Source organism: Anomaloglossus baeobatrachus, chromosome 5 (genome assembly GCF_048569485.1).
Source record: "Anomaloglossus baeobatrachus isolate aAnoBae1 chromosome 5, aAnoBae1.hap1, whole genome shotgun sequence".
NCBI lineage: Eukaryota > Metazoa > Chordata > Amphibia > Anura > Aromobatidae > Anomaloglossus > Anomaloglossus baeobatrachus.
In genome coordinates, this window is record NC_134357.1 from 3,567,564 (window position 1) to 3,579,613 (window position 12,050).

The 12,050-nt window shown below is 59.5% G+C and overlaps 1 protein-coding gene across 2 annotated transcripts in view; it reads right to left on the reverse strand.

Annotated features, from left to right (window-relative positions):
• Positions 1-12,050, reverse strand: part of ENO4 (enolase 4) — a 102,936-nt gene that overhangs the window by 25,181 nt on the left and 65,705 nt on the right. For both annotated transcript variants that reach the window (XM_075348143.1, XM_075348142.1), the window contains exons 5-6: positions 11,242-11,411; positions 9,963-10,091 (exon numbers count right to left, since the gene is read on the reverse strand). In XM_075348143.1, the coding sequence (XP_075204258.1) occupies positions 9,963-10,091; positions 11,242-11,411 (299 nt within the window). The remainder of the gene's footprint in view (positions 1-9,962; positions 10,092-11,241; positions 11,412-12,050) is intronic.

Sequence of the window (12,050 nt, forward strand, 5' to 3'; positions counted from 1 at the left end):
AGCTGAACGTCACAGAGACAGGAGCCGAGCGTCACACAGACAGGAGCCGAACGTCACAGAGACAGGAGCCGAGCATCACACAGACAGGAGCCGAGCATCGCAGAGACAGGAGCCGAGCGTCACACAGACAGGAGCCGAGCGTCGCAGAGACAGGAGCCGAGCGTCGCAGAGACAGGAGCCGAGCGTCGCAGAGACAGGAGCCGAGCGTCGCAGAGACAGGAGCCGAGCGTCGCAGAGACAGGAGCCGAGCGTCGCAGAGACAGGAGCCGAGCGTCGCAGAGACAGGAGCCGAGCGTCGCAGAGACGGGCCGAGCGTCACACAGACAGGAGCCGAACGTCACAGAGACAGGAGCCGAGCGTCGCAGAGACAGGAGCCGAGCGTCACACAGACAGGAGCCGAGCGTCACACAGACAGGAGCCGAGCATCGCAGAGACAGGAGCCGAGCGTCACAGAGACAGGAGCCGAGCGTCACACAGACAGGAGCCGAGCGTCACAGAGACAGGAGCCGAGCGTCACACAGACAGGAGCCGAGCGTCACAGAGACAGGAGCCGAGCGTCACACAGACAGGAGCCGAGCGTCACAGAGACAGGAGCCGAGCGTCACAGAGACAGGAGCCGAGCGTCATACAGACAGGAGCCGAGCGTCGCAGAGACAGGAGCCGAGCGTCGCAGAGACAGGAGCCGAGCGTCGCAGAGACAGGAGCCGAGCGTCGCAGAGACAGGAGCCGAGCGTCGCAGAGACAGGAGCCGAGCGTCACAAAGACAGGAGCCGAACGTCACAGAGACAGGAGCCGAGCGTCGCAGAGACAGGAGCCGAGCGTCACACAGACAGGAGCCGAGCGTCACACAGACAGGAGCCGAGCGTCGCAGAGACAGGAGCCGAGCGTCGCAGAGACAGGAGCCGAGCGTCCCACAGACAGGAGCCGAGCGTCACAGAGACAGGAGCCGAGCGTCACACAGACAGGAGCCGAGCGTCCCACAGACAGGAGCCGAGCGTCCCACAGACAGGAGCCGAGCGTCACAGAGACAGGAGCCGAGCGTCACAGAGACAGGAGCCGAGCGTCGCAGAGACAGGAGCCGAGCGTCGCAGAGACAGGAGCCGAGCGTCACAGAGGCAGGAGCCGAGCGTCACAGAGACAGGAGCCGAGCGTCACAGAGACAGGAGCCGAGCGTCGCAGAGACAGGAGCCGAGCATCACAGAGACAGGAGCCGAGCGTCGCAGAGACAGGAGCCGAACGTCGCAGAGACAGGAGCCGAGCGTCACAAAGACAGGAGCCGAACGTCACAGAGACAGGAGCCGAGCGTCGCAGAGACAGGAGCCGAGCGTCACAAAGACAGGAGCCGAACGTCACAGAGACAGGAGCCGAACGTCACAGAGACAGGAGCCGAGCGTCACAGAGACAGGAGCCGAGCGTCGCAGAGACAGGAGCCGAGCGTCACAGAGACAGGAGCCGAGCATCACAGAGACAGGAGCCGAGCGTCACAAAGACAGGAGCCGAACGTCACAGAGACAGGAGCCGAGCATCGCAGAGACAGGAGCCGAGCATCGCAGAGACAGGAGCCGAGCGTCACAGAGACAGGAGCCGAGCGTCACAGAAACAGGAGCCGAGCGTCACACAGACAGGAGCCGAGCGTCCCACAGACAGGAGCCGAGCGTCCCACAGACAGGAGCCGAGCGTCACAGAGACAGGAGCCGAGCGTCGCAGAGACAGGAGCCGAGCGTCACAGAGACAGGAGCCGAGCATCACAGAGACAGGAGCCGAGCGTCACAAAGACAGGAGCCGAACGTCACAGAGACAGGAGCCGAGCATCGCAGAGACAGGAGCCGAGCATCGCAGAGACAGGAGCCGAGCGTCACAGAGACAGGAGCCGAGCGTCACAGAAACAGGAGCCGAGCGTCGCAGAGACAGGAGCCGAGCGTCGCAGAGACAGGGGCCGAGCGTCACAGAGACAGGAGCCGAGCGTCACAGAGACAGGAGCCGAGCGTCACACAGACAGGAGCCGAGCATCGCAGAGACAGGAGCCGAGCATCACGGAGACAGGAGCTGAACGTCACAGAGACAGGAGCCGAGCGTCACACAGACAGGAGCCGAACGTCACAGAGACAGGAGCCGAGCGTCGCAGAGACAGGAGCCGAGCGTCGCAGAGACAGGAGCCGAGCGTCGCAGAGACAGGAGCCGAGCGTCGCAGAGACAGGAGCCGAGCGTCGCAGAGACAGGAGCCGAGCGTCGCAGAGACAGGAGCCGAGCGTCGCAGAGACAGGAGCCGAGCGTCGCAGAGACGGGCCGAGCGTCACACAGACAGGAGCCGAACGTCACAGAGACAGGAGCCGAGCGTCGCAGAGACAGGAGCCGAGCGTCACACAGACAGGAGCCGAGCGTCACACAGACAGGAGCCGAGCATCGCAGAGACAGGAGCCGAGCGTCACAGAGACAGGAGCCGAGCGTCACACAGACAGGAGCCGAGCGTCACAGAGACAGGAGCCGAGCGTCACACAGACAGGAGCCGAGCGTCACAGAGACAGGAGCCGAGCGTCACACAGACAGGAGCCGAGCGTCACAGAGACAGGAGCCGAGCGTCACAGAGACAGGAGCCGAGCGTCACACAGACAGGAGCCGAGCGTCGCAGAGACAGGAGCCGAGCGTCGCAGAGACAGGAGCCGAGCGTCGCAGAGACAGGAGCCGAGCGTCGCAGAGACAGGAGCCGAGCGTCGCAGAGACAGGAGCCGAGCGTCACAAAGACAGGAGCCGAACGTCACAGAGACAGGAGCCGAGCGTCGCAGAGACAGGAGCCGAGCGTCACACAGACAGGAGCCGAGCGTCACACAGACAGGAGCCGAGCGTCACACAGACAGGAGCCGAGCGTCACACAGACAGGAGCCGAGCGTCGCAGAGACAGGAGCCGAGCGTCCCACAGACAGGAGCCGAGCGTCACAGAGACAGGAGCCGAGCGTCACACAGACAGGAGCCGAGCGTCCCACAGACAGGAGCCGAGCGTCCCACAGACAGGAGCCGAGCGTCACAGAGACAGGAGCCGAGCGTCACAGAGACAGGAGCCGAGCGTCGCAGAGACAGGAGCCGAGCGTCGCAGAGACAGGAGCCGAGCGTCGCAGGGACAGGAGCCGAGCGTCACACAGACAGGAGCCGAGCGTCACACAGACAGGAGCCGAGCGTCACACAGACAGGAGCCGAGCGTCACAGAGACAGGAGCCGAGCGTCACAGAGACAGGAGCCGAGCGTCACAGAGACAGGAGCCGAGCGTCACAGAGACAGGAGCCGAGCGTCACAGAGACAGGAGCCGAGCGTCGCAGAGACAGGAGCCGAGCATCGCAGAGACAGGAGCCGAGCGTCGCAGAGACAGGAGCCGAGCGTCGCAGAGACAGGAGCCGAGCGTCGCAGAGACAGGAGCCGAGCGTCACAGAGACAGGGGCCGAGCGTCACAGAGACAGGGGCCGAGCGTCACAGAAACAGGAGCCGAGCATCGCAGAAACAGGAGCCGAGCATCGCAGAGACAGGAGTCGAGCATCGCAGAGACAGGAGTCGAGCGTCACAGAAACAGGAGCCGAGCATCGCAGAGACAGGAGCCGAGCGTCACAGAAACAGGAGCCGAGCATCGCAGAGACAGGAGCCGAGCGTCGCAGAGACAGGAGCCGAGCGTCACAGAAACAGGAGCCGAGCATCGCAGAGACAGCGGCTGAACGTCACAGAGACAGGAGCCGAGCGTCGCAGAGACAGGAGCCGAGCGTCACAGAAACAGGAGCCGAACGTCGAAGAGACAGCGGCCGAGCGTCACAGAGACAGGAGCCGAGCGTCACAGAGACAGGAGCCGAGCGTCACAGAGACAGGAGCCGAACGTCACAGAGACAGCGGCCGAGCGTCGCAGAGACAGGAGCCGAGCGTCGCAGGGACAGGAGCCGAGCGTCACAGAGACAGGAGCCGAGCGTCGCAGAGACAGGAGCCGAGCGTCGCAGAGACAGGAGCCGAGCGTCGCAGAGACAGGAGCCGAGCGTCGCAGAGACAGGAGCCGAGCGTCGCAGAGACAGGAGCCGAGCGTCGCAGAGACAGGAGCCGAGCGTCGCAGAGACAGGAGCTGAGCGTCGCAGAGACAGGAGCCGAGCGTCGCAGAGACAGGAGCCGAGCGTCGCAGAGACAGGAGCCGAGCGTCTCAGAGACAGGAGCCGAGCGTCACAGAGACAGGGGCCGAGTGTCACAGAGACAGGAGCCGAGCATCGCAGAGACAGGAGCCGAGCATCGCAGAGACAGGAGCCGAGCGTCACAGAGACAGGAGCCGAGCGTCACAGAAACAGGAGCCGAGCATCGCAGAGACAGGAGCCGAGCGTCGCAGAGACAGGGGCCGAGCGTCATAGAGACAGGAGCCGAGCGTCACAGAAACAGGAGCCGAGCATCACAGAGACAGGAGCCGAGCGTCACACAGACAGGAGCCGAGCGTCGCAGAGACAGGAGCCGAGCGTCACAGAGACAGGAGCCGAGCGTCACAGAGACAGGAGCCGAGCATCGCAGAGACAGGAGCCGAGCGTCACAGAGACAGGAGCCGAGCGTCACAGAAACAGGAGCCGAGCATCGCAGAGACAGGAGCCGAGCATCGCAGAGACAGGAGCCGAGCGTCACAGAGACAGGAGCCGAGCGTCACAGAGACAGGAGCCGAGCGTCACAGAGACAGGAGCCGAGCGTCACAGAAACAGGAGCCGAGCATCGCAGAGACAGGAGCCGAGCATCGCAGAGACAGGAGCCGAGCGTCACAGAGACAGGAGCCGAGCGTCACAGAAACAGTTGCCGAGCATCGCAGAGACAGGAGCCGAGCGTCACAGAGACAGTGGCTGAGCGTCACAGAGACAGGAGCCGAGCGTCGCAGAGACAGGAGCCGAGCGTCACAGAGACAGGAGCCGAGCGTCACAGAAACAGGAGCCGAGCGTCAACAGAGACAGGAGCCAAGCGTCGCAGAGACAGGGGCCAAGCGTCGCAGAGACAGGGGCCGAGCGTCCTGGAGACATGAGCCGAGCGTCGCTGAGACAGGAGCCGAGCGTCGCAGAGACAGGAGCCGAACGTCTCAGAGACAGGAGCCGAGCATCGCAGAGACAGGGGCCGAGCGTCGCTGAGACAGGAGCTGAGCGTCGTAGAGACAGGAGCCGAGCGTCGCAGAGACAGGAGCCGAGCGTTTCAGAGACAGGAGCCGAGCGTCACAGAGACAGGAGCCGAGCGTCACAGAAACAGGAGCCGAGCGTCACAGAGACAGGAGCCGAGCGTCACAGAGACAGGAGCCGAGCGTCACAGAGACAGGAGCCGAGTGTCACAGAGACAGGAGCCGAGCGTCACAGAAACAGGAGCCGAGCGTCACAGAGACAGGAGCCGAGCATCACAGAAACAGGAGCCGAGCGTCACAGAAACAGGAGCCGAGCATCGCAGAGACAGGAGCCGAGCGTCACAGAGACAGGAGCCGAGCATCGCAGAGACAGGAGCCGAGCGTCAGAGAGACAGGAGCCGAGCGTCACAGAGACAGGAGCCGAGCGTCACAGAGACAGGAGCCGAGCGTCACACAGACAGGAGCCGAGCGTCACACAGACAGGAGCCGAACGTCACAGAGACAGGAGCCGAGCGTCGCAGAGACAGGAGCCGAGCGTCGCTGAGACAGGAGCCGAGCGTCACAGAGACAGGGGCCGAGTGTCTCAGAGATGGGCCATGTTTGAGAAATAGAGGGCCAGCATCACAGCCATTTGCCGATCATCAGAGGCGGGGACCGATCATCAGAAGCAGGGGCTGATCATCAGACGTGGGGGCCAAGCATCAGCGAGAGGGGCCTTGCATGCGAGACAGAGGCAGAGCATCAGAGGCAGGGTATCAAGGAGGAATGAGACGTGGCGGCCTGGTATCAGAGGAGGGGGTATGAGACGTGGCAGCCAGGTATCAGAGGAGGGGGTATGAGACGTGGCGGCCAGGTATCAGAGGAGGGGGTATGAGACGTGGCGGCCTGGTATCAGAGGAGGGGGTATAAGAGGTGGGGGCTGGGTATCAGATGAGGGGGCATGAGATATGGGGGCCAGGTAGCAGAGGAGGGGCCATCAGAAGTGGGGGCTGGGTATCAGAAAAGAGGGATTGAGAGATGGGGGCATGAGATGTGACCCGTGTATACGAGACGTGGCCCGATCTCCGGCAGATGTGACCCGTGTGTACGAGACGTGGCCCGATCTCTGGCGGATGTGACCCGTGTGTACGAGACGTGGCCCGATCTCCAGCAGATGTGACCCGTGTGTACGAGACGTGCCCCGATCGCCGGCAGATGTGACCCGTGTGTACGAGACGTGGCCCGATCTCTGGCAGGTCTGACCCGTGTGTACGAGACGTGGCCCAATCTCCAGAAGATGTGACCCGTGTATACGAGATATGGCCCGATCTCCGGCAGATGTGACCCGTGTGTACGAGTCGTGGCCCGATCTCTGGCAGATGTGACCCGTGTGTACGAGATGTGGCCCGATCTCTGGCGGATGTGACCCGTGTGTACGAGACGTGGCCCGATCTCTGGCGGATGTGACCCGTGTGTACGAGACATGGCCCGATCTCCAGAAGATGTGACCTGTGTGTACGAGACGTGGCCCGATCTCCGGCAGATGTGACCCGTGTGTACGACACGTGGCCCGATCTCTGACAGGTCTGACCCGTGTGTACGAGACGTGGCCCGATCTCTGGCAGATGTGACCCGTGTGTAGGAGACGTGGCCCAATCTCCAGAAGATGTGACCCGTGAGTACGATACGTGGCCCGATCTCTGGCAGATGTGACTCGTGTGTACGAGACGTGGCCCAATCTCTAGAAGATGTGACCCGTGTGTACGACACGTGGCCCGATCTCTGGCAGGTCTGACCCGTGTGTACGAGACGTGGCCAGATCTCTGGCAGATGTGACCCGTGTGTACGAGACGTGGCCCAATCTCCAGAAGATGTGACCCGTGAGTACGAGACGTGGCCCGATCTCTGGCAGATGTGACCCATGTGTACGAGACGTGGCCCAATCTCTAGAAGATGTGACCCGTGTGTACGACATGTGGCCCGATCTCTGGCAGGTCTGACCCGTGTGTACGAGACATGGCCCGATCTCCAGAAGATGTGACCCATGTGTACGACACGTGGCCCGATCTCTGACAGATGTGACCCGTGTGTACGAGACGTGGCCCAATCTCTGGCAGGTCTGACCCGTGTGTACGAGACGTGGCCCTATCTCTGGCAGATGTGACCCGTGTGTACGAGACGTGGCCCGATCTCTGGCAGATGTGACCCGTGTGTAGGAGACGTGGCCCGATCTCTGGCAGGTCTGACCCGTGTGTACGAGACGTGGCCCGATCTCTGGCAGATGTGACCCGTGTGTACGAGACGTGGCCCAATCTCCAGAAGATTTGACCCGTGAGTACGAGACGTGGCCCGATCTCTGGCAGATGTGACCCGTGTGTACGAGACGTGGCCCAATCTCTGGCAGATGTGACCCGTGTGTATGAGACGTGGCCCGATCTCTGACAGATGTGACCCACGTGTACGAGACGTGGTCCGATCTCCAGAAGATGTGACCCGTGTGTACAAGACGTGGCCCGATCTCTGGCAGATGTGACCCGTGTGTACGAGACGTGGCCCAATCTCCAGAAGATGTGACCCGTGTGTACGAGACGTGGCTCGATCTCTGGCAGATGTGACCTGTGTGTACGAGACGTGATCCAATCTCTGGCAGATGTGACTCGTGTGTACGAGACGTGGCCCAATCTCCAGAAGATGTGACCCGTGTATACGAGACGTGGCCCGATATCCGGCAGATGTGACCCGTGTGTACGAGACATGGCCCAATCTCTGGCAGATGTGACCCGTGTGTACGAGACGTGGCCCAATCTCCAGAAGATGTGACCTGTGTATACGAGACGTGGCCCGATATCTGGCAGATGTGACCCGTGTATACGAGACGTGACCCGATCTCCGGCAGATGTGACCCGTGTGTACGACACGTGGCCCGATCTCCGGCAGATGTGACCCGTCTGTACGAGACGTGGCACGATCTCTGGCAGATGTGACCCGTGTGTACGAGATGTGGCCAAATCTCCAGAAGATGTGACCCGTGTATACGAGATATGGCCCGATCTCCTGCAGATGTGACCCGTGTGTACGAGTCGTGGCCCGATCTCTGGCAGATGTGACCCGTGTGTACGAGATGTGGCCCGATCTCTGGCGGATGTGACCCGTGTGTACGAGACGTGGCCCGATCTCTGGCGGATGTGACCCGTGTGTACGAGACGTGGCCCGATCTCCGGCAGATGTGACCCGTGTGTACGAGACGTGGCCCGATCTCCGGCAGATGTGACCCGTGTGTACGAGACGTGGCCCGATCTCTGGCAGATGTGACCCGTGTGTACGAGATGTGGCCCAATCTCCAGAAGATGTGACCCGTGTGTACGAGACGTGGCCCAATCTCCAGAAGATGTGACCCGTGTGTACGAGACGTGGCCCAATCTCCAGAAGATGTGACCCGTGAGTACGATACGTGGCCCGATCTCTGGCAGATGTGACTCGTGTGTACGAGACGTGGCCCAATCTCTAGAAGATGTGACCCGTGTGTACGACACGTGGCCCGATCTCTGGCAGGTCTGACCCGTGTGTACGAGACGTGGCCAGATCTCTGGCAGATGTGACCTGTGTGTACGAGACGTGGCCCAATCTCCAGAAGATGTGACCCGTGAGTACGAGACGTGGCCCGATCTCTGGCAGATGTGACCCATGTGTACGAGACGTGGCCCAATCTTTAGAAGATGTGACCCGTGTGTACGACATGTGGCCCGATCTCTGGCAGGTCTGACCCGTGTGTACGAGACATGGCCCAATCTCCAGAAGATGTGACCCATGTGTACGACACGTGGCCCGATCTCTGACAGATGTGACCCGTGTGTACGAGACGTGGCCCAATCTCTGGCAGGTCTGACCCGTGTGTACGAGACGTGGCCCTATCTCTGGCAGATGTGACCCGTGTGTACGAGACGTGGCCCGATCTCTGGCAGATGTGACCCGTGTGTAGGAGACGTGGCCAGATCTCTGGCAGGTCTGACCCGTGTGTACGAGACGTGGCCCAATCTCTGGCAGATGTGACCCGTGTGTACGAGACGTGGCCCAATCTCCAGAAGATTTGACCCGTGAGTACGAGACGTGGCCCGATCTCTGGCAGATGTGACCCGTGTGTACGAGACGTGGCCCAATCTCTGGCAGATGTGACCCGTGTGTATGAGACGTGGCCCGATCTCTGACAGATGTGACCCACGTGTACGAGACGTGGTCCGATCTCCAGAAGATGTGACCCGTGTGTACAAGACGTGGCCCGATCTCTGGCAGATGTGACCCGTGTGTACGAGACGTGGCCCAATCTCCATAAGATGTGACCCGTGTGTACGAGACGTGGCTCGATCTCTGGCAGATGTGACCTGTGTGTACGAGACGTGATCCGATCTCCGGCAGATGTGACCCGTGTGTACGACACGTGGCCCGATCTCCGGCAGATGTGACCCGTGTGTACGAGACGTGGCACGATCTCTGGCAGATGTGACCCGTGTGTACGAGATGTGGCCAAATCTCCAGAAGATGTGACCCGTGAGTACGAGACGTGGACCGATCTCCGGCAGATGTGACCCGTGTGTACGACACGTGGCCCGATCTCCGGCAGACGTGACCCGTGTGTACGAGACGTGGCCCAATCTCTAGAAGATGTGACCCGTGTATACGAGACGTGGCCCGATCTCTGGCAGATGTGACCCGTGTGTACAAGACGTGGCCCAATCTCCAGAAGATGTGACCCGTGTGTACGAGACGTGGCCCGATCTTCGGCAGATGTCACAGTTTGTATGTAACTCTCCATCCAGTGTAATGCCACCTCTCCTGTGCATGGTCCTCAGCGAGTCACCTGACCACTAGTCGGGGGTGCTCTCACCTGCGCTGTCGCTGTCCCCGGCTTTGGGATCACCATGACTTCTTTCATGAGGTTGAGTTTACCGGGGGAGGATTTTGCGCAGCTCAGCAGTGAGATCAGCGGCACCGGAGTCACCAGATCTGGGGGCGGCTGAAAAGAAGTGATTACAGAAAAGTCGCTCGTCTTCTTCTATCCCCAAAACAAACGGCAAAACACGAACTATACACTGGCTGGGATTATATGAGGGGGCGGGGCACACTGATGAATATATGAGGGGGTGGGGCACACTGATAAATATATAATGAGGGGCGGGGCACACTGAAGAATATATGAGGGGGTGGGGCACACTAATGAATATATGAGGGGGCGGGGCACACTGATGAATATATGAGGGGGTGGGGCACACTGATGAATATATAATGAGGGGGCGGGTCACACTGATGAATACATAATGAGGGGTGGGGCACATTGATGAATATATAATGAGGGGACAGGGCACACTAATATATATGAGGGGACGGGGCACACTAATATATAATGAGGGGGTGGGGCACACTAATATATAATGAAGGGCGGGGCACACTAATATATAATGAGGGGGTGGAGCACACTAATATATAATGAGGGGGTGGGGCACACTAATATATAATGAGGGGTGGGGCACGCTAATATATAATGAGGGGTTGGGGCATTCTAATATATGAGGGGGCGGGGCACACTGATATAAGGGGCGGGGCACACTAATATAATGAGGGGGCGGGGCACACTGATTATATGAGGGGGTGGGGCACACTAATATATGTGTATATATATATATATATATAATGAGGAGGCGGGGAACACTAATGAATATATAATGAGGGGGCAGGACACTTTAATATCTAATGAGGGCATGGAGTACACTGTTTATATGAAGGGAAGGAGCACACTGATTATATAATGAGGGGGTGGGGCACACTGATTATATGAGGGGGCAGGGCACACTGATTATATGAGGGGGCGGGGCACACTGATTATGAGGGGGCAGGGCACACTGATTATATGAGGGGGCGGGGCACACTGACTATATGAGGGGGCGGGCTACACTGATTATATAATGAGAGGCGGGGACACACTGTGATTATTATATAAAGAGGAGGCGGGGCACACTGTGATTATATATAGAGGAGGCGGGGAACACTGTGATTATATAATGAGGGGGCGGGGCACACTGATTATATAATGAGGGGGGGGGCACACTGTGATTAAATAATGAGGGAGCCAGGTAATGTAAATAAGGACAATGAGATGATGCCAGTACCGGCTGCTGCTTTAGCGCGGCGATGTGCCAGTACAGCGGGAGATCGAGGAGGACAGCGCTGCTCTTTGCCACAGCCAATGACACGGCAGCTATCGCGAGGTCGCCCCTGGTGGCCGGCTCCTGCTGCTCTGCTGGGGGAAGGGGCTTCTCCGGTGCAGGGGCCTTTTTACCTACAAAGAAATAGAGAAAATAATCTTCATACAAAAAAACACAAGAAGAATGAGAAAGGAAGACGAGCTCAACAAGTACTCAACACGAGGTGTGAACGTGCCCTACAGGTAACCTCTGAAGTCTTTCAGGTCACTCCTCCATACAGATCTTCTCCAGATCTTTCAGGTCACTCCTCCGTACACATCTTCTCCAGATCTTTCAGGTCACTGCTCCATACAGATCTTCTCCAGATCTTTCAGGTCACTGCTCCATACAGATCTTCTCCAGATCTTTCAGGTCACTGCTCCATACAGATCTTCTCCAGATCTTTCCGGTCACTGCTCCATACAGATCTTCTCCAGATCTTTCAGGTCCCTGCTCCATACAGATCTTCTCCAGATCTTTCAGGTCACTGCTCCATACAGATCTTCTCCAGATCTTTCAGGTCCCTGCTCCATACAGATCGTCTCCAGATCTTTCCGGTCACTGCTCCATACAGATCGTCTCCAGATCTTTCAGGTCCCTGCTCCATACAGATCTTCTCCAGATCTTTCAGGTCACTCCTCCATACAGATCTTCTCCAGATCTTTCAGGTCCCTGCTCCATACAGATCTTCTCCAGATCTTTCAGGTCACTCCTCCATACAGATCTTCTCCAGA